General features: G+C 46.6%; 1 protein-coding gene across 3 annotated transcripts in view; it reads right to left on the bottom strand.

Annotated features, from left to right (window-relative positions):
- Nucleotides 1-224: 224 nt before the first annotated feature.
- Nucleotides 225-23,306, bottom strand: part of PUF60 (poly(U) binding splicing factor 60) — a 382,808-nt gene continuing 359,726 nt past the window's right edge. For all 3 annotated transcript variants that reach the window (XM_029592260.1, XM_029592261.1, XM_029592262.1), the window contains 3 exons: nt 18,804-18,939; nt 17,759-17,997; nt 225-2,726 (listed from right to left, as the gene is read on the bottom strand). In XM_029592260.1, coding sequence (XP_029448120.1) covers nt 2,427-2,726; nt 17,759-17,997; nt 18,804-18,939 — 675 coding nt within the window. In that variant the 3' untranslated portion in view covers nt 225-2,426. The remainder of the gene's footprint in view (nt 2,727-17,758; nt 17,998-18,803; nt 18,940-23,306) is intronic.

The raw sequence follows: 23,306 nt of genomic DNA on the forward strand, positions 1-23,306 counted from the left end.
TGGGAGGAGCTGGAGATCTCTCTTTTCTTCTTCTTTTTTTTTTTATATACTCCAGATTGCAGGTTTTAACATCATCTAAGATCTACTGGAGACAAATACTGGGGGACTGCAGGTGGCACCCTGGGTTAGGTACAGTGTCAGTGAAACTTTCTCTGTCTCCATCTGCTGGCAGGGAGGCTAAACCCAGGAGTCTGGACTGATCTGGGTATGTTCACAGAATAGCAGGCTACACACTCATGTCAAAAGATTGTTTACTTTTTTTTTTTTTTTTTTTTAAGTTTCAGCTCTCTACTTGGTAGCAATGAACAGCACTCAATCTCCTTGGATACTCGTCTTCAGCTTGGGTCATCTTCTGGCGATAACTTTAGGAGTGTCCTGCCTGGGGATGCTGACTGCTCCCTGATAGTTTCTGAGCTTTTTGGTGAGGTGTTTGTTTTGTATTTGCCCATCTCCAGCAGTTGGTGCTTCCCTCCTCTATATAAGTTCTTGGCTGCTGGTGCAGTTCTCTCATCACAAGTCGTCTTATGCACTCCCCTAGGGCTGCAGCCAGCAGAAGCAACCGAGCGTATCCAACAGCCTCTGAATTTGGGAGCCATCTGAGTCTAGAAGTTCAGCGATGGTCATTAACATGTCATAAATCCAGCAGGGGATAGGGGAAGGAAATAGAGAGAGTAGAAGCTGGGTCCAGACTTGAGCTGAAAAGTGGAATGTCAATCTGAACTATAGCAAAACCGTTTCAGTTCAACTTTCTCTTCCAAGTAAATCTCCTTTCTCTCTTGGCCCAGGAGTGCTTCATCTTGACCCCATTTAATCGCTAACTTGAATAATTTCCTGGAACTTGCTGTGCTCGTCCCATTGGTTGGCTCATTTCTCCCAAGGAATTATGGAGCTATTTCCTTTAGTAACTTCTACAGAAAACGTCTACAGAAAATGGTGCCAGAAGGGCCAGCTCTCTTCCACAACTCACTCTCACTGGTGCAAAGAATAAAGTTACAAGAAGGGCAAGCAATGAACTAACAAAACTTGGGATCGTGTTAGAGTGCCTCCAGACTTCCTTGGAGCGCCAGCTTGGTCGCACTTCTCTCTGCCAGAGATAGTAGAACATGTGGCAGGTGTTCTCACACCCTACAGACTCTGGATCTGGGCACTCCCTGCTCACCCTCTTAGACCTTGGAACCCGACCAGGGACCCCTCCAACTTCTTTTGTTTTAAATTTAGTGCAAAGAACATAGGGAGGGAGTGCAGGTTCAGCAGAATGAACACTAGTATATATTGGTGCATGCCAGGATATGAACTCGCAGATCCATTTATTTACTACAACTCACCAAGCTTCCCAACTACATTCCTAATGTTATGTCTTCCTCACCATTCTGATAGCCTGCAGCTTAAAATACTGATCCTTTTTCAGGTCATTTCTTCATCATGAGGGGCCAAGTGGACCCAGAAGTCTGCAAGGCACTATTTCGTTGTCACATGGCATCTTCAGCAACTTTCAGGCAGGAGTGCCATATAACTGCTCAGATCTCAGTGAGGCACACGGTGACCTAGTGGTCCAGCCCATTTTATGTTTTGCTGAATACTTACAAAAAATATTTAAAAAATAATTGGAGAGCCTGTTTTAAAATGTCCATTGATGCACATCTCAGATTTTTCCAATTTCCAGCCGCAATGATCCCTTCTGCATTACAGAACAGGATCTTCTGTTGGATAAAGAGCATGTATTTTAGTTCTTTGTAATGTATTTTAGTTGTGTTTTAAGTTGTTTATATAATTTATTGTATTTGATTGTAAACCGCTTTGATAATACTGTATCGAATGGCGGTCAATCAAATTGAATAAATAATAATGGATGAAGACATATCTGGAGATATTACTAAGAAAAGTGTAGGGGGCCAGACCACAGTCAGATGACCAGAAAATGAAACACAGAAAGGTTAAAAAACTGAAATAAAATCAATCAAAGGAAAGAAATCCAAAGGAAGGTTTCTGTGGAAGGAAGGACTAACTCAGCTATGTCTGTAGACTGCATAACTGCCTTAATCACATGGAGATTCCTCTGACCATGGCTGCTGGTTTGAACGGGATGGTTAAAAGTTGGGATCAATGCCATGGCTTTGGCCTCTCAGGACACTTCTCTGCACCAATAGCGGCTCTCTTTGAGAGCAGAGGAGAGACAAGGCCATGCGAGAATCAGCAGACGTATAAATAAAGATCTCATTGCGGTTGCTGATGAGCCCTCCTCCTTCTTCTCACATGCTCTGCTGCACACCAGTTGTGCTAGTATTTTCCACATAGAACACAATGAGAGCCAGGCTACAATGGAACATCCAGGAAAAATTTACTCACAGTTCTACAATGCCAAAGAAAGAAAAGAAAAGAAACAAATAAGGGGAGGGAATGGGGATGGATAAAAATGTCTGTAGAGTTCATGCGGAAAGGTCACTGTTGTCAAACCTTTCCTGGTCATACACTTCTGCCACAACCTTCCTGCCAGCAAACCAACGCCCATTCAAGGCCTGGATAGCTTTGTGGGTCTCAGATACCATAGAAAACTCCACAAAGATTTTGACAATGATCTCGGCATCCTCCTCCTCGCCCTGCTTCTCTTGGTAGATGATGACCCGGTTCACTGCCCCAAACTTGCCACACTCTTCCGTCACCTCGCCCTCTAGGTCATCATCAATGTCCTTTGGGTCCACCATGTTCCGTAGGACCATCACCGTTGACTAAGGGAGAAAAGAGAATTGGATGAAAGGGAAGAAGTGATGAGAAGACCTTATTTGTAAGTTGAACTGTCAGTGAAAGCAAACCACAACTAATGACGGCAGACAAGTCAACATCAATCATTAAAAAGTCAATGAAACCTGGAAAATGTTAAATAAACTTCAAAACAAAACTAAACTCGCTGGAGAAGTGTATGCTTTTAGGGTAACACAAAAGTGGTGTGTTTGCTTAGCACACCTGGACAAATCTGACTGAAATTTGCAGGAATGCTGGAAATTCGGTATGATACTCTCCTACTCAATTTCAGTCTAATCTGTCCACGAGGAGGGCTCAGTCACATACAACGGAGGTAGTGACAGGCACTGATAAAATGAACCTAAAGCCACACAGGAAATGCTTACTCAAACACATCATCCTCAAAGATGTGAGGGAAAATTGTAAAGGAATGAAAATCTATCAAGGGCCTAATATCCACCTATTTTTAACTATAACTCAAAAACAGGTTACAAGCCAAAGGGTGAGAAAACAGTATCCCAGAGAAAATATATACACATTTTAATTACAAAAAACACAAGCTTTTCTACTGCCCCAGTCCTACTTTAAATTAAATCATCCTTCTAAAACCTGACCACCTCAGTAACCTCATCCAAATGCTGATACAAATTACTTCTCTATCAAGGGGGCAATACCTTAGAGCAATTTTGTAAATAATTTATATTCTGAGCACATGAATAGAATTTATTCCCATTTAAATACAAACAAATACACAGACTGCAACAGCAAATAAAGATCACTAATCCCATTCAGTCTCTGCTTCTTTTCCTCTCCTGATATATTACTGTAGACTCTACTTCAACTCCAGCTTTACCCCTCATTCCCCCACAGCTAAGGATCCTCTGTGCTTATCCCAGGCTTTACCCCTCACTCCCCCACAGCTAAGGATCCCCTGTGCTTATCCCAGGCTTTACCCCTCACTCCCCCACAGCTAAGGATCCTCTGTGCTTATCCCAGGCTTTATCCCTCACTCCCCCCACAGCTAAGGATCCCCTGTGCTTATTCCAGGCTTTACTCCTCACTCCCCCACAGCTAAGGATCCTCTGTGCTTATCCCAGGCTTTATCCCTCACTCCCCCAACAGCTAAGGATTCTCTGTGCTTATCCCAGGCTTTACCCCTCACAGCTAAGGATCCTCTGTGCTTATCCCAGGCTTTACCTCTCACTCCCCCACAGCTAAGGATCCTCTGTGCTTATCCCAGATTTTACCCCTCACTCCCCACAGCTAAGGATCCCCTGTGCTTATCCCAGGCTTTACCCTTTTCTTCCCCACAGCTAAGGATAGCAGAGTTGCTTACCTGTAACAGGTGTTCTCCGAGGACAGCAGGACTCACACATGGGTGACATCATTGGATGCAGCCCGACATGGAAAACCAAATTCACTGTTTCTAGAACTTTGAATACACCTCATTGAGCATGCTCCCACATGCATATATATATCACACGTCCATGCGGAGACCCCTCAGTCTTATATAACAGAAGTCAAAAGAAAAAAATAATAAAGGAGAAAACCCATGTAGTAGAAACCCAATTCCATGGGGTGGCGGGCGGGTTTTGTGAGGACTGAAATCCTGCTGTCCTCTGAGAATACTTGTTAGAGGTAAGCTACTGTGCTTTCTCAGAGGACAAGCACAATGGCCGTCCTCACACATGGGTGAATCCATAGCTACAGGCTGACCTCCCCAACATAAAAGGGGACCAAGAAAACAGCAAAAGAAGTGACAATGGGCATAACCACCACCAGTTTTGGTGGCAACAGGGGGGGGGGGGGGGGGAGCAGCCTAAAAAACACAAAAACAAAAAAAAAAAACCAATGGGCCCTAGACAGGAACAGAGTTGGGTTCTAGACCTCAAGCAAGTTCTAAAGAACAGATTGGCCAAACTTGGTGTCAACATCAGCCATTCCTATCCAAACAATGAGAAGTGAATGTGTGGAGAGAACTCCATGTCACAGCTCTGAAGATCTCCTCCATGGGAGCTGCTTGCAAGTAGGTCACTAACACTGCCATGGCTCGAACATAGTGAGCCTTGATATGACCCCCAAGATGCAATCCCACCTGGGCATAACAGAAGCAGAAGCACTCTTGTAGTTTACTAGTCAATTAGAAAGTGTATGTTTGGCAACAACAATATCAAACTTATTCCTTGCAAAAGAAACAAGTCCATGTCCACTCTAGCTAGAAAGCTAAGGCTCTTTTGCAGTCTAAACTATGAGGGCTCATTGCCTTGTGAGAAAGAGGCCTGGGAAAGAATTTTGGCAGGACAACGGTCAGGTTAAGATGGAAATCCAACACTACCTTGGGCAGGAACTTAGAATGAATACATAAGACCACCCTGTCATGAAGAAGCTTAGTGCAAGTTGGATAAGTCACTAAGGTCTGCAGTTCACTGACCCTGTGCGCTGAAGTTACCGGAACCAAAAATATGACCTTGCCAGGTTAGGTACTTCAGTCACAGGAACGCAATGGCTCAAAAGAAGCTTTCATAAGCTGAGCTAACACCACGCTGATGTCCCAAAACACAGCAAGAGGCCTTAGGGGAGGATTCAGCTGAAGCAGGTCCCACATGAAACGGACAACTATAGGCTTTACGGTGATGGGCATACCATCTACACCATGGTGGTATGTGCCAATCTGTGTAGTGCTTAGAATTTATAGAGAAAGCAGATATGCTGCAAAGGGTTAAATTGCTTGATACACGGATGGGCATGTAAAAAAAAAAAATGCTTGAGCAGAGACAGAGAACAAAAGGATCAATGCAAAGTCTGTAAACGTGTTAAATCTTCCTGCTGTGAGAGGCTGTGTAAACATACCAGTGCTGCTGCAGTCTTTAAAATGCTTAACACACAAAGCAATGTAGGTTTTAAGCTGCAGTAAGCTTTTTCCTTTGTTTACAGTAATTAATTAGAACTGATAGCCTGCTGCCCTGAAACAGGCAGGGCAGGGAAAGGCTGCTATGTTAAAAAAGCAAACAAACATTGTAATACTGTAAACAAAAGGTGGCAGGAGAGTGAAAACATGTTTTCATACTTCTAAACTGTGAATAATTGCACTGGAGGGGTTAAAGATGGGCGATAGAAGACAGATAGAGGGGCAAATGCCAGACTGGAAAAGAAGACATTTCATTGCATGTCACAACCAATAAGAGGCACAAAGGAATTGTAATGTGAGACGGACAGAATGCAAAGAGCAGAGTGGCACAGCCCAGCTTGTGTAAAGGTAGGAGATGAAGTGCAGACTGGCCATGGAAACCGAAGGCACAGCTGGTCAGTGAAGCACTTCCCAGCTGCAATTACTCATGCAATTACTTCAATTGCCTAGAGATCCTGTCTGCAGTTAACTCTTCCACTGCCTAGAGACTCTGCCTGCAGTGATCGCCTCCTGGAGCTGATTTTCTCAGGGAAGTAATTTGCTACCGATTTGTACATAACTTGGCTCTCTATTCAATATGCTCTTTATTACCATTTGTGTTGTGCTCCACTGTAATCTATTTTATTATTGCACACAACACTATTGCACTTAGATGAACCTTAACAAGAGTTGGCCGGAGATCACGTGATGCGGTGAGCGGAGTAGGACGTGTGCAGGAGAGCTCCGGGTGCCCCGATCTGTTGCGTGATTAATCTGCTTTAAATTCGGCACGGAAATCCCTCCCCACGAACGGGATAGTCATTAGTAATATCTTACATGTCTATTACCACCTATATGAATCGATCGCCCACGGTTATGCCGATCAGATCCGCGAGATGAGACAAAGACAAGACAAGCACCGGGGATCCCAAAATGGTGGCGGTACCAGCTCCCGCAGGGCAAAAAAGTTTGGATCCGGACCTGACAGCAAATTTTAAGGCCATTCTTATGGACGCCTTGGATTCCAAGCTCGGGGCTATCTCCACGCAGATTGCAGATGTGAAAACGGCGCTCGATGAAATCAACCCGCGGTTCGACCGGCTGGAGGGCAGGGTAAGCCTAGTAGAAGATGATGCGTTGGCACTCACGGGCAAAATTGCGGCCCTGGAAAAATTGGTAGACTCACAAGCCTCTAAGCTTGAGGATCTGGAGAACTGGGCCCGCAGATCCAACATTCGGGTTATGGGCCTGCCCGAATCTCTGGTGGAAAGCAATCTTGGATCCTTCTTAGAGAGCTGGCTCCCGGACGCCTTACATTTGCCGGAGCTTACTAACTCATTTCGGGTCGAGCGTGCACACAGATTGGGCCAACGCAAAGAGGGAGACAATCGGCCACGGATGGTTATTTTAAAAGTCCTAAATTTTGCACACAAGCAAGTTATTATACAGGCTTACCGGAAAGTTACTGATTTGGCGTACGATGGCAAGAAGGTGCGGCTCTTTCAAGACTACTCCGCGAGGGTCTCAGGGTTGAGGCGGAGCTTCTCCTCGATATGTTCGGCATTGTTCGAAAGGCAGATCAGGTTTACTCTACAATTTCCAGCACGCCTGAAGGTCTGGCACGACAATCAGATTTCTTTTTTTGAGACACCGGAGGAAGCCCAGAAGTTCGTGAAGGCGAAATTACAAAACTGATCGGCAGTGTCCGGCGGCCATCTTGGCCATGTGGCGGCGAATCTTTTTGCTATGACAGGGGCGGCCTTTCCTCACTGAACCTGATGGGGGTTTTAAGGTTGGACAGCTGGCACCTTTTGGACACGGTACTTTTTCTCTTTGGCTCCCTCAGCGGGGCTCTGACTTTCCGCGGAGTTCTGGGACCCCGGTAGCGAACGGACACAGTCTGAGCGGGGAACGCTCCTTCTTCTTTTACTTTGGGCTTTCTAGTGAGCTTGGATAGACGATGGGTGGTGACAGAACCCACGAGACACTCTTTTGTTTGAGTATTAGGGCCACAGAGGTCCCAAGTACTTTATTTTCAACTGAGGACTAGCACGGCCGTGCTTTGTCTTTTTCTTTTCTTTCTGATGTGGTAGCGTGATGGTGACACGATTGCCTTTCCTCTACGTGGGACTTATATGGGCTTTTATATCCCCTTTTGATCTAATGATGCTGTTTCTAAATGCCCTCTTCTCTTGTTTTTTCTTCTTTTTATTACTTCACTATGTTATGGGGGAGGGGGATGGGATAGGGGCACCTGAACGCATGGCGACGTGATCTCTTCCCTATTTTACGGGGAGTTACTTAAAAGGTTGGCTTCTTCTCCACAGGAGGGGGTTGAAGCCCGGTGTGTTAAGTTTTCTATTGTTGGTTTTTTGTTCCAGATGGGGGTAGTGGGGGGGGGGGGGATGGAGAGTGGGGGGGGGGTGGGGAGGGAAGGGGGGGGAAGGCCATGGGATGGGTGGTGTGAGTCTTAGGCAGTTTGAATGTTCTATGTTTGCTCAGATTGGCGAGGGTCACAGAGTTAGTGTCGGGAGGAACATGACTGTATGTGAGAAATGCTGTTCGGGTGTTTCTTTTTGTTGGGCTATTCTCCTTGGGAATGGTGGGGGTGGGGAACTCACTTGCATTTTTCGTTGGTGTGTTGGGAGACGCAAGGTACGGGTTGCAGGAGTAAACTTGTTATTCTGCATCTTACGGGAGTCCCATGTTTCAGATGGCTGACACTATGCGAATAATTTCGTGGAATGTAAACGGACTGGGTTCCCCGGTTAAGCGTTACAAAATCCTTAAACAACTTAAGTCTCATAAACCGACTATCGCTTGCATTCAGGAAACCCATCTCTCTGCACTAGAAAGTGGCAAGCTTAAAAGAGACTGGGTGGGAGAATGTCACTATACGCCAGCACTGGGGAAAAAAGGTGGGGTGGCCATACTGGTAAATAGGGCTGCCTCTTTCAGCGTTTCTAATACTGTCCGGGATACAGAAGGCAGATTTTTGCTAGTGTCTGGTCTTCTCAATGGGCAGGAAGTAACCATTTGCAGTCTCTATGCCCCCAATGCATACTCACACCCTTTTTTTATATATGTCTTGGAGCAACTGGTAGAGCACACTAAGGGTTACCTGGTAGTGACGGGGGATTTTAATCTTCCTGCGGATCCTAGTGTGGATAAAACGCCGCCTGGAGCAGTGCTCCCCAGTAAAGGGGGGAAGGGGGTTCCCTTCTTGTGCTCTGAATTTTCTCTATTGGATGTGTGGCGTACGCTACATCCCAGCGAGAAAGACTACACGCACATATCCAGGGTGCACGCTTCCCTCTCTCGCATTGACTACATCCTTACCCCGAGAGGTGGACTCCACACAGTTTTAGATGCAGCGATAGGACCACAGGGGGCCTCGGATCATGCTTTGATTTGGGTGGACCTACGCTTCCATCTTGGAGACAGTGGGGACCGGATGTGGAGATTTCCAGGTTTCCTGCGCTCTGATCTGTCCTTTAAGACTTTTCTGCATCACAAATGGGAGGAGTATGCCAATCATAATAGTCAGCACCTTTCGAATCTGCAATTGTTCTGGGAAACGGCGAAGGCCGTTTTGCGGGGGGAAATCATTTCTTTTGTGGCAGCCCGAACCCGGAACCTTAACAAAACTATTTTAGACCTTGAAGCCCAATTGAGCATTCTCAAGCAGGAGTTCATTTCTCATCCTTCCCCCACTTCCCAAAGAAAGTATTTTGCAATCTTAAGAGATCTAAATTGTGTTTTACACCAAAGGGCGCAGAGAGCTTTCCAAGTAGGGGAACGGAATTTTTTCCGTTATGGCAACAAAGCGGGGAAACACCTAGCCAATTTAGTCCGGGCCCACAGGGGAAAGACTTTTATACCAGCTATGCGCAACGAGATGGGGGCCACGGTCTCTACTCGAAAAGAGATTTGTGAGGTTTTCCGACGGTTCTATGAACAACTTTATACTGATGATGTACAGGGGGGAGCGAAGGAAGAGGCAGCGTTTTTTGACGGCCTTAGGCTTCCAAATCTAACTAAATCTCAACTATCATTCCTCAATAGACCCATTCTCCCCATAGAGGTTCTAGCTGCTGTCTCTTCTAGCAAGATGGGGAAGACGCCAGGACCAGATGGTTTTTCTTTTGATTTTTACAAGCTCTTACAACACCACCTAGTTAACCACTTGACAGATTTTTTCAATGATGCAGTTACTAAGGGGGCCTTTCCCCCGTTTTTTAACACTGCTTACATAACCGTTCTGCCCAAGCCAGGCAAGGATCCGTTATATCCCGCGTCTTACCGACCCATTTCGCTGTTAAATTGCGATTTAAAGATCCTTTCTAAGCTGCTCGCCAACCGATTAAATGTGTTGTTGCCACAATTAATATCGACCCCGCAAGTGGGATTTGTTAAAAATAGACCAGCTTGCACCCATATTCTCAAATTGCTCACCGCCATGAGATCTTCGCTATCCCAGTGTTCACCAGCACTAGTGATTGGCCTGGACTCGGAAAAAGCGTTCGATCGCGTGTCTTGGCCTTATTTGTTCTCGGTCTTACAGCGCTATGGTTTTGAGGGAAACTTTTTGACTTATCTTCATATGCTATATGCTCAACCTAAATCCCACATAACGGCCAATGGCTGTAAATCAGAAGAGGTTCTTATACAGAGGGGGGTGCGTCAGGGGTGCCCGCTTTCCCCACTCTTATACATTTTGGCTATTGATCCGCTACTCAGGAAAATTGCAAGCTCACCACTTATTCCCGGTTATGGGCCTGCAACTCAGGAGTTCTCAATAGCCGCGTTTGCAGACGATATTTTAATTTATCTTACGGAACCCCAACAGTCTTTACCCCCTTTGCTGAGTCTTTTGGAGAGGTATGGCGAATTTGCTGGCCTTCGTATCAATAAAGATAAATCGGAGGCCTTAGACGTAGGGGGAAGAGTGAAACCACAGTGGCGTGGTTGTTTTCCCCTTAAATGGGTGACCACGCATATGAAATACTTGGGCATCCTGATTCCGCCTGATATAGGTGATTTCCATAGACTAAATGTGGAGCCACTGCTCGAGGCTACTTCCTCTATGTTGAAAAAATGGCAAGGGTTACCCCTTTCAATCACGGGTCGAATACAACTCATCAAAATGATGATTTTGCCCCGGTGGCTTTATCTCCTTCAAATGACCCCGATATGGCTAACAGGGAAGGACTGTAAGGGGGTAAATGCTGCTTTCCGGAAATTCATTTGGAATGGGCGTAAAGCTCGATTATCCCTCACGATTTTAACACGGCCTTATAAAAGAGGGGGACTAGGCTGCCCTAACCTCCGTAGATACAATTTAGCCTGTCTCCTTCGTTATGTGAAGGACATCTTGGGTGGGACGTCTCACTATACCCCTGTTGCACTCCTGCGTTCTTGGTGGAATCAGAAGTCCTTGAATCCACTCCTCCAACTCCCTCGAGCCCAGATGCCAGTGGGGCTTCTTATGCAACCGCTCATTTGGGCAAGTAGGAAAGCATGGGTGTATTTATGTTCCCAAGCACAGTGCCATTACACGCTCACACCGCTGCTTACCATATGCGGCAATCCTTTGTTCCCTCCTGCGATGACATCGTCCATATTCCATAGATGGAAAGAAAAGGGACTCACCTGGCTGTATCAGTGTTTCCCTTCAGAGGGGGTCCAGTTTTATACCTTTCACGAATTACAAAACCTTTTTGAACTGGCCCCCTCTGATCATTTCGCTTACAGACAGCTGCGAGATTTCTGCTATTCCCATAAACTGCTTTCGCTTGAATCCCCTCATTTTTGGGTGATCCATAAGGTAATCTCCATTCATAAACCTCAAAAGCCCACTATTGCGGCCTTTACCCGGGCGTTGGAGTCGAATCTCCAGATAGACGCCGTCTCCTGTACCTGGCAGCAATGGGTGAAGTGGTCTAAGTTTACCCTTACCAATCGGGAATTTCTATCCTGTTTAGAACGAGTCCCTGAGTGGACCGAGAATGTACTGTATCGAGAGATACAATTTAAATTCTTGAGACGGTATTATATGGCAGCTGATAGGGCCTTTTTGGCTCATGTAACGGAATCCGCTACTTGCATCAAGTGTAAAACGGAGATGGGCACATATACCCATTGTTTCTGGGACTGCGGTGAGATCTCCCTCTTTTGGAGGGAGCTGATAGGGACCTGCAGCTCTTTGCTTTCTCTGGATCTCCCTGTTGACCCCACTCTCTGGTTGTTTGGGATTCTACGGAATCCCATACAGGGGTTGGGGAAGTACGAGCTGCAGTTCCTGCGTAGAGTGAGTCTGACTAGTAAGAAAGCCATATTAGCTTGTTGGATATCCACTTCACCTCCACAACATGATATATGGTTTCGATTATTGATTAAGCTATTTACCTTAGAGTACACTTGTGCCCAGGAAGCCACTGACCAAAAGCGAATGTTGCTGGGAACTATTTGGAAGCCGCTGGAGCAGTATTTAAAACCCAACATAGTCACAGACCTGTAGTCCGCGGGTAGGAGCAGTTTTCTCTGGGTTTTCAGATTCTGATACTGGAGATGCCCACAGAGTTGGTATTTCCCTTAACTCAAGAGGCGTATGACCCTGACATTCTTATTCTTATCTTATTCTTGTCTTGTGCTTCTTCTCTGTCTAAGTACTCACACATGTTCTGAGTTGGGTGCGGGGGGGGGGGGGGGGGGGGGGGGGGAGAAACCGGGGATTGGTTAAATAGTGGTACTGTTTTTTGAAGTTTTGGATAAATATTCTCCAGGGAGGGTTGGGACTGTTTGGTTGTTTACTCTGTCTACATAATATTCCAAGATGTGTAATCTGGCTGTTTCTATCTCTTGGGTGTTGGTATGGCTATTTCATTGTACTATTTCACTGTATTATTGTCTTCTACGCATTGTGATGGCTGTTTCAATGTGTGTAAGTTGCACATTTTGGTTCTTTCTGCTCCAAAAATTAATAAAACAGAAGTTACAAAAAAACAAGAGTTGGCCTTCAAGCCAGCTTCCGGTAGGTGTGGAAGGTAGTCAAACAGTTTTTGTGAGGAGCAGGAGACAGGATCTAGAGCCTTCTGCTCACACCACAAGGAATATCTCCTCCACTTCAGTCCGTAGGACTTTCTAGTGGAAGGCTTTCTGGAAGCCAATAGGATCTGAGAGACATCTTTCAATAGATCGAATAATTGCAGTATCAACCTCTCAACATCCAGTCCGTGAGCATCAGGGCCTGGAGATTGGGATGGTGCAACCTGCCTCGATCCTGGGTGATGAGATCTGGGGAAGTCCCCAGCCTGATTGGTTTCTGGATAGATATCTCCCAGAGGAATGGAAACTAGACCTGTCTCGGCCAATGAGGGACTACAAGGATCATAGTCCCTTTGTCCTCCCGAAGCTTCAAGAGAGTCTTCTTTATCAGTGGAGCTGGAAGATACACCTCGTCCCAATAATGGGTGAAGGAGTCTGAAGCTGGTTTGCCATGTGTCCTGCACAGGTAGCAAAACTGAGGATCCTTCTTGTTCCAAGGTGCTGCAAAGAGATCCACATCTGGGCTTCCCCAGAAGTGGAAGATCTGATTCGCGTTGCCCTGGTCCAGAGACAAATCGTAGGGTCTGAGGGTGTGACTCAGCCTGTCCGCAATTACATAGCTCTGAGCACCATCCCGTTTGAGATGGCCCACGACCAGATCTGTACCGCTTCCTGAACAGGAGATACAATCCGATACCTCCCTGCTTGTTAACATACCAGATTTCTATTTGTCAGTCTGAATCAGAAAAATTTGTTCGACAACCAATCACTGAAAGCCCACAGAATGTATCTGATCACCCAGAGCTCCAGGAAATTGATTTAACAAAGATGTTCCTGGGAATACCATAGGCCCTGGATGTTCAATCCATCTACATGAGCTTCCCAACCCAGGGTAGACACATTCGTGGTCAGGACAATTTAGGTGGGAGGAGTCTGGATGAACACCCTCCTTTCCAGATCTGACATTTCTCGCTGCTAGGACAGAGTCCCGGACAGACGAAGTGACTTGAATGTGATCCTGGAAGTCCTGAGTGGCTTGCCGCCATTGTGACCTTAAAGTCCATTGGAAATGTGTAAATGTGCCAAAGGAGTGACGTGTACTGTCACGGCCATGTGGCCCAATAGCCTCAACATGAGCCAGGCTGACGCCTGCTAGCTCTATTGAATCTCTGCCGCGATAGTCATCAGGATGGCGGCCCATTGCCGGTGCAGGGTGGCCTTGGCTTGAGCTATGTCTAACAGGGACCCTATGAAATCCAATTATGATGAAAGGCTAAGATGGGACTTGGGATAGCCGATGATGAATCACAGTGTCTCCAGCACCTGCATGGTTAAGCACATGGACTTATTGGCAACCACCTGAGAGGTACTCTTGACCAGCCAATCATCAAGGTATGGGAAACTGTGAATTCCCAATCTGTGAAGGTGTGCCACCACGATTAGGCATTTTGTAAAGACACGTGGGGCTGACGCAAGACAAACAGCAAAACACAATACTGTAAATGCTGTTTTTTGACCATCAAATCAGAGATACTTCCTGTGATTTGGGAAGATTTCGATATGAGTGAAAGCATCCTTTAGATCCAGGAAGCATAGCCAATCCCCTTCTTGCAAGAAGGGGGTTCAGGGTGCCCAGGGAAACCATCCTGTACTTTTCTTTTTTGATTAATTTGTTCAAGGCCCTTAGGTCTAGGATGGGTTGGAGCCCCCCTGTTTTCTTTGATATCAGGAAGTACTGGGAGTAAAATCTCCATCCTCTCTGCTTTGGTGAAATGTGTTTGAACACTCTGGCCATTAAGAGGGAGGAAAGCTCCACTACTAATACTTCCAGATGTGCTACCGGACTCCAGAATGGGCTGAGGGGGCAATTTGGTGGGGTACACAATAGGTTCAATTTCTACACCCGTAGACAATGGAAAGTACCCACTGGACCAAGGTTACTCTGGGCCACCAGTTTGCAAAGAACCAAAGCCTTCCCCCGATTAGTAGGTCCATTGTCTCAAGAACAGGTGACTTAACTATATCTCCTGCAATCTGGTCAAACCCATCCCAGGAACTGACTGAGGCGAGGGCTGGGGCTTTGGGGCTCTCTGTTTCTGGGACAGCCTGGTGTTTCTGATGGGAATGAGGAGGCTGAGGGTAGTACCTCTTTGGGCAGAAGGACTTTCTAGGCCCAAACCTCAAAGATGTCCTGGCTGAGGAGGATGGGTCCTAGGTGACACTAGAGAGCTGCTGTAGGGTCACATGGTGGGCCCAGATTTGGGCTACTGCGCCCTTTCCTCTATCTGAAGAGATTCTCTCCTGTACATGGCATGTCAGAGAGTCACTCTGCACCTCCAGTCTGAGATCCGAGGCTCGCAGCCATGCGAGCCTGTGAGTGCTGATTCCTGCTGCAGAGACCCTCCATGCCATCTTGAAATCATCACAGGTTGCATGGATCCTGTGTTTTCTGCACTTCAGGCTCTTATGCACCAGCAACTGGAAGGTGTCTTGCTGCTGCTAAGGCAGTTACTCGGCAATGTCCTGCAACTATTTCAGGATGTCCCACATATATTGGCTCATGAAGAGCTAGTAGGTTGCTATTCGGACAGTAAGCGTAGTGCCCTGGAACACCTTTCTCCCAAGTGTGTCCATCAATCTGTGATCCTTACCTGGGGTTGCCAAGAAATGGATCTATGTGCGCTTGGCCTTCTTAAGAGTGGATTCAATGATCACTAATTGGTAGGGCAGCTGACATTTGTCATATCCAAGAGCCTTTTGGACGAGATAAACTACGCCCAGCTTCCTAATCACAGGAGATACTGTGATGGGGTGTTCCCACATCTTCATCAGTAACTCCACAAGGATTTCGTGCACTGGGACTACCATGATCTCCTTGAGAGGCTCCACATACTGGAGTATATCTAGCATTTTGTGCCTGATATCCTCTTCAGTCATCAACTGAAATGGGATGGTCTCAACTATCACCCGAACAAAGCCTATGAAGTAAAGATCCTTCTGTGCAGACTTCCTTCGATCAGCTGGAGACAGTTCTGAGAGAAGACCATCTGAAGCATCATCAGAAGCCAAGGAGAAGTCATACCCCGAGGGATCATAGGTATCCTCTTTTCTGCTGTTATCGACTTGTAATGGGGCCCTAGGTGCTCAGTCACCAGTGGAGCTGGTCGTTTTGGCCCAAGCCCTAGTGCCATCTCCGGTATCGTGGGAGCTTCCTCCTCTGATGAACCGAGAATGATGACTGGATTGGCTGGTGGCGGCGGTGCCCCACAAGGCATCAATGCCTCCCCAGGCTGGGTAGGTAACACGCTAGTAATCATGTGCATGAATTTCAGCAGCGGCTCCAGGAGCAATGGTGCTGGTGCCATTGATGCTCCGACGCTGAGGCCGCACATCTCCTTCTCCATGGCCATCTGCAAGTGCCTCTCCAATTCCTCCTTGAACTTTGCCAATGCTAGAACAGGCTGGGATGCAGGAGGTGTAACCAGATGCACTTTGGACCCAAGAGGAGGATCTGTGACTGGCATCTGGACCAATGGAAACCATGGTCAAATGTTAATTATTATGGTTATTTTTCAATGTTCCTTGTAATAAGCCCAGGGTGGAACGTCCCAACCAGGGTAACATTGTTTAATGTAAACCGGATTGATTTGTATTGTATACAGGAATTCCGGTATATAAAAATTAAAAATAAATAAATAAAATAAATGGTGCACCCCTGGCATTGAGGGAGGATTGAATCTCCTCGCCACAGGGTCGCTTCAGGGGCATCATAGTAGAAGCTGGTGCATCCCTATGCCTAGCACACCTCAGCTTCCCTCAATGCTCAGATTGGTCCTTCCCTAGTGCAGAGGTCAAGGACAACGAACCAGACATCCTTGACCTGGAGAAAACCGATGATAGCCAGTCTCTGGCGTCGTTCTTTGCTGATAAGCTTGACAGAACCAGCGGTGCTGATGTCAATGGCTCGGTGTCCATCGATGCGGCTCCCAAATCCTTCGATGCCGATGCCCATGGATCGATATTCTCTGGCTCAAAGAGACACTCCATCTGGTTGAGCCGGATCTTCAACTCTTTGGGGTCCATCCAGGTGCAATTACTGCATCCCCGGAAGTCATGCGATCCTACAAGGCAGAGGACACATCTATTATGGGGGTCCATGATAGCCAAGGACCCCCATAGTGTACAAGTGTCCTTGTACACTTGGGGCACTGCTTGAAACAAAAGGGACGCGAGATCAAAATCGATGGTAGTGGCCTTCAATGGCCAGCAGGCATCGAATATACTGCCACCCCAGCAGTAACAACAACGAAAAGATATTTACCGAAAAATATCGAAGAACCTAAGACGTTAACAGGAGAAGCGGGGGTATCCCACATCGACCGTGTGAGGAATACTTCAAAAAAGAAGCAGAAAAAAATATTGGAAAAGCACAAGAAACTCAAGAAAAAGTGAGGATCACCTGACTGCAAGACATGAGGCTCCGCGGGAAAGAAGAGACTGTGTGGTATATTGTATGCATGAGCATGCACAATGAGGCTCAAAGTTCTTTGACATAAGTTTTCTGTGCCGGGCTCCTTTTCATCACTTGTAAGGTCAAACATTTTTTAATGATGTCAATTTTACAAGGAATACCTCTGAATGTGTCTGTAACACCACCCCCCTAAAACCCCAACCTACCTCCCAAAACCCCACCTCGAATCAAAATGCCCCTTTACAATGATCCATATATAGAGTATCAGATTGAACTTTATAGAGAGATGCTCACGTGCTCTCTCTCTCTCTCTCCTGCGCCTAACAAGGAGCTGTGTTGTGCATATAATATGTGCGTACAGCTGCAGACATGCATGCATGAAGAGTATTTTATAACGTATGTGTGTATGTTATAAAACTGCGAGTATTTTTGTACGCAGTGAGATACGCACGTTTATGGGCACACGCGCAGCCCTTTTAAAATTTACCCTTATGTGATGAGCACTGGAACACAGAGATGAAGCCTCAGTGGAAGATCATTGTGCCTGGTAACCACACTCTGCTCCATGTTGGCTGCAAGTGATGTCCTCCACCCCTAAAACCCATACTCCTCACCTCCTGTTTGCGCATCAGTTTCTGCATGACCATGTGACGAGCGCTGCTTCCTGATATGCTCATGTGCTCCTGTTCACTGAGCATCTCCGGCCGCTCAGATTCCTGTAGTGTATCCTCCTCCTCTTCCTTCTTCTTCACTGCCTCCAGCAGAGCCAATGCAGGTGGACTGGACAGGATGGGATTCACAACACCCACCTGTGGGATGGTCACTGGGATTGCGGGTCGAGCAGGAGTCACACCTACAAAAATAAAGCATTCCATACACGGGTTGCATGCACAGTTTTTCTTGTTTATTTTTCCCTGTGCTGCTTCCCATCCTAAGTTTTCATCAGGGAGCCATCATGTAAACCCTGTTTCCTCCCATCAATTTCTCATCCGGAATCTATCCTAGGTCCTCTCCTTTTGACTCTCATGAGGGATTCATCACCTAACACTCCTCTATATTCCTTTTGATCTGGTTCTCATCAAGTAACCACCATGTACAACCTCTCTTCTTCACCTTCATCAGGGAATCATCATACATAATCTCTCTCTACTCTTCTTACCTTTGGACCATCATGACCAGTGGCTTCCAGTATTTGCCTCCTTTCTCTAGGGGCTCTCTCTAGTCAGAAAGGAGGCCCTTAGATGACTGCTTGCCTCTACCCCTATCTACAGGCTGAGTTACATCAGCAATACTGTCAGCTCCGGCTGGGTTGAGGCACCAGAACTGTGAATGGAACCCAGGACTCTGGCCTAAAAGCAGAGAATTCAGCAATGAAGTAATCTTCCCATCTGGAAGAGGCTATGGGGCTATTGAGAGAAGGGGCAAGAGCATAAACTAGTCTATAGTCAACGAACATCCTCAGCTCTGTATTTTTTTCACTGATGTGGTTACATCAATATTAGGACTGATACAGGGTCTTAAATAGCTGAGTATTTACCTCAATGTGCCCCCAGGTGCTGAAGAGGAGCCAGCACCTAAATCTAGCTTTGAAAGAAAGATGAAGGGGAAATGTATACCTCCTGCAAGAGGGGGAAAGGAAGGAGGAAGGAACAGACTCACCTGTGATGACTCCAGGTGCCTGAGCTGCCATTACAGCCTGTGGCAAGGTTCCCAGGGGCTGCGCCAGGGTCAGTGCAGGTGACACGAGCCCAGGAGTTGTTAAACTGCCAAGCACAGCAGCTCCTGCCACTGCTTCCTAAAACAGGAAAACAAGCAACAGGTTAACTCCAGCTGCCAAGACTAGCATGCTCAGCTTTCATCAACATCCCTATTCTTATTGTTGCTTATTATTTACAGAGTGCCAACAGTATATATAGTGTTGTACAACACAAGGTCATGCCCCCAAAAGTTTACAATTTAAACGAAGCACAAGAAGGCCAAGTGACTCGCTTGCTGTTAAGTGAAACAGACAGGAAGCACGGATACATCTGAAAATAGTTTTTAGTGCAGGTTAAGGCTTCTCGATTGGCAGCACCATTTTTCTCCGATGACATATGGGTCATGTGACTTGCACCCTATGCCTCAGATCATCATCTGGGGTGTTTTCCATAATAATTTCTAAGCATTTGGGATCCACTGTTGCTTTATTTCTGTTCTATCTGGCATCTTGCTTGACTTCTATACTTTGTGCGGTTGTGCCATGTCATGATTTTCTTTTCTTACCCTGGACGCCAGGCATGTTTATATTGCAACTGGTGTGGTCCTTTCACAGGTTATGACAAAGACTGTGAGCTTTGCACCATTGACCATCAGTCTCGATTTCAGGCAGTGCCTGGTACCCCTGTAATGGAGAAATTACTTACCTGATAATTTTGTTTTCCTTAGTCTAGACAGATGGACTCAGGACCAGTGGGTTATGTGCTCTTCTGCTAGCAGATGGAGACGGAGTCAGATTTCAAAGCTGACATCACCCTAGATATACCCCTGCAGTGATTTCATCTCCTCAGTATCCTCCTCGAAAAGCCATTGTGGATATATATCTTGCGTAAACAACTTGCTTAAAACTGATTAAACTTGATTAAACTGATTTCAAAAACTGGAGACCGCCAGTGCACTCAACCAAGTTAACGCTGACACCAGACTAACTGCGGGTGTCCTGAACTAGAGGTAGGCAACAGCTTACCCATATGTTTTAATCTCCAGGTTCGCGTTCCAAGGCCCTCTTTCTCTGGGGGCAGCCGTGGGCGGGATGCTGAGTCCATCTGTCTACACTAAGGAAAACGAAATTATCAGGTAAGTAATTTCTCCATTTCCTAGCGTTTAGCCAGATGGACTCAGGACCAGTGGGATGTACAAAAGCTACTCCCGGACAGGGGGGGAGGCTGCCCGTGGCCCACTTAGTACTGCCCTTGCGAAGGCTGTGGCTTCTCGGGCCTGGACATTCAGGCGGTAGAACCTGGAGAAGGTGTGTAGGGAGGACCACGTCGCCGCTCGACAGATCTCGGCGGGCGACAGTAATTTGGCTTCTGCCCAGGATACTGCCTGGACCCTAGTAGGATGAGACTTAACCTGTAGGGGTAAGGGCTTTCCTGCCAGTACACGTCCCAAGGTCTTTATCTTTTAAGTCCTCGGGCTCATGGCATCAACCCTGGAGGTCGTTCCGTGTTCAAGGGCTCACATGTGACACAGACTCGGACTCTTCTTTCGGGTCCGAGTTCGTCCTGTTAATGCATAAGGCCTTCAAGGCCCGTCGGCTGGCCAGGAAGAGACACCAGGATACCCCCACTCCGGACCTAGGTTCTAGAGCGAAGAAGCGAGCCAAAAAGGCCTCGGTGCCAGAGGGCCCGACCCCTTCGGCCTCCGGCATCCCGAGGGAATCCGGATTCGACCACGGATACGGATGAGCCGGAGGAGCATACCGAGATCAAGATTTCCCGTCCCCCGCCTCCGCGGGGGGGTGGATGGGGTCGGAGATCAGGGGGCCTCGGGTTCCCGTGCTCCCATGGCACCGAGGGGGTGACACGAAGGTGATTCGGTTATTTAGAAAGGATGAGCTGGGGCCCCTTATCCCGGAAATTTTGGGAGAATTAGGGATTCAGGTACCGCAGGAGGAGTCGCGCCTCGGGGTAACGGACCCGGTCGTCTTAGGACTCCGAGGTCCCCCTTCAGCCTTTCCCTTGCATTTTTCTGCCTCTGATTTGCTTTTTAAGGAGTGGGATACTCCTGATTTGGGGCTGAAGGTGGCGAAGGCAATGGATAAGCTTTATCCCTTACCGGAAGATGCGCTAGAGATGCTGCGGCATAGCCTAAGATAGTATTCGGCAGTAGCGGCGGTCACAAAGAAGACCACCATTCCGGGTCACTGTGGGTACGCCCTTAAAGACTTACAGGACAGGAAGCTGGAGATACAGCTCAAGAAGATCTTCGAGGTCTCAGCGTTAGGAATTCGGGCAACGATTTGTAGTAACTTTTTTTCTTGCGAGCTGGCCTTCGCTGGGCACAGCAACTTTTGGCCAATGAGTCTTTGTCGCCTGAGGAGGCGTGCCAGGCAGGACGTTTAGAAGCGGTAATTGCTTATAGTGCGGATGCTTTTATGATCTTCTTCGCACCTCTGCCAGAACGATGGTGTCGGCGGTGTCCGCACGGCGTCTTCTATGGCTCCTTCATTGGTCGGCGGATGTGACTTCCAAAGCCCGGTTGGGTTCGTTGCCCTTTAAGGGGAAATTGTTATTTGGCAAGGAATTGGAAGATATGATTGAATCTCTAGGGGAGAATAAGAACCAATTTTCTTATACTTAGAACCAAGGTACTCTTTTATCCCAATATCCAATCACTAGCCCTCATGGTTTAGATCCTAAGACACTGATAACAGAACTGATGTGTCTGAGGTATTGTCTTGCATCCTTCTGGCTTCTAGGGAAAAGGAAATTAGTTGAGATTCATCTTTAAATGGAGGCAGCTTTGCATCTGGTGTACAGGCAAGTCTGGATAACTTTTCTCATCTCACAAAAAAAATGGCTCGAGTACCTTCTACACCTTTAAGAGTTAAACTAAGCAACTAACTCCATTAGGATCAACTTAAGTGCAAATGGTGCTCATCATACCTTTGTAGAAGAAGAACCTGGTTTCTGTACAGCTTCTAGCTGTCAAATTTATGTGGGGCTTGCCATCACTTGAGACCACTCCTAAAAACTCCCATAGTGCCAAGGGTCATCAACACGGTGCAAACATAGCTGGTGAAAGGCGAAATTTAAACTTACCTGTTAATTTCCTTTCCTTTAGTCTTTTCAGACAAATAGGTTATGCCCCCCTGCCAGCAGATGGACACAAAGTAAAAAAGCTCAAAGCTGACTTCACTCCCCCACAGGGGACTAGTCCTGCCTTCAGCTCTTCATTATCCTATGTCAAAGCTAAGACAACTGAAAGCAACTGTTTGTTTTGGTTTCCAAATCACCACCACAACCAGAACCTGATAAAGCCAAGAAACTTCACTTCATGGTCATTCACTCAAGAATTAAATAATCCTTATGCCAAGGTCATGATTTGAGTGGACAATAACATACTCGCTGCTAGTTTTCTAAACTTGTCAGACAGAGCCCTTGATTGTTGCAGCTTCCCTTCATTCTCACTGGAAACAGTGAAGAGACTTAGTGCCCCAATCCGAGATGGTGACATTTTTTCTGTGATCCAGGGCCTGAAGTTAGGGAAGGCATCAGGGATGGATAGACTGGGCATAGAATTTTATAAATTTCTGAGATTCCTGGTACTTCCTGTGCTATCACAGTTTTATAATGCTCTGATAGATATAGCTTCCCTCTCCCTTGCCATGGACCAGTCAGTAAAAGTTGTGTTGCCTAAAAAGGGTAAGGATCCCTTGGAGGTGGACTCATACCTTCCTATTTCTTTAATGTTGATATGAAAATCTTGGCTGCTATTTTGGCTAACAGATTAAACAGTGTCCTCCCCCAATTAATCAATACCGACCAAACGGGCTTTGTGAAAGGGCGGCAGGAGGTAAAAAATGTGTATAGGCTGATTGCTGTGTTGAGCTGCAATCTTCAAGCTGAGTTAGTTATTCTCAGCTTGGAGGCAGAAAAAGCATGTCATTCTTATCTTGGGAGTAATATGTTTTGAACACTATCCCAATATGGGCTCTCAGGTAGGCTAATGGGATGGCTGAAGGTTTTGTACAGTAACCCTAGTGCCCGTATCCTTATCAATGGAGTCCTGTCAAACTCTTTTATTTTACAATGTGGAGTTCGTCAAGGGTGTCCCCTTTTGCCTCTATTGTTTATTTTGGCAATAGAACTCTTGGCATCCAAGTTGAGATGGGAGATGAGGTTTCAGGGTATTCGATTTGGCAAACTTTTACTTAAAATTGCCATGTTCGCCAACATCCTACTGTTATAGATCGCCCCAGGGAGAGTATACCTTTAATTATACGCACTTTTTCACAATTTAATCAGATAGCTGGTCTCAAAATAAATTTTCCTAAAGCATGAAGCCTTGGCGCTGGATCCGAAGTTGGAGGAAACTTGGGAGGGTCCGTTTCCTCTTGCTTGGGCTTCCATAAAATTAAATACCTGAGGGGTGTGGATTCCTAGAGACTTAGGCTTATTGTAT

Source organism: Rhinatrema bivittatum, chromosome 2, assembly GCF_901001135.1.
Source record: "Rhinatrema bivittatum chromosome 2, aRhiBiv1.1, whole genome shotgun sequence".
NCBI lineage: Eukaryota > Metazoa > Chordata > Amphibia > Gymnophiona > Rhinatrematidae > Rhinatrema > Rhinatrema bivittatum.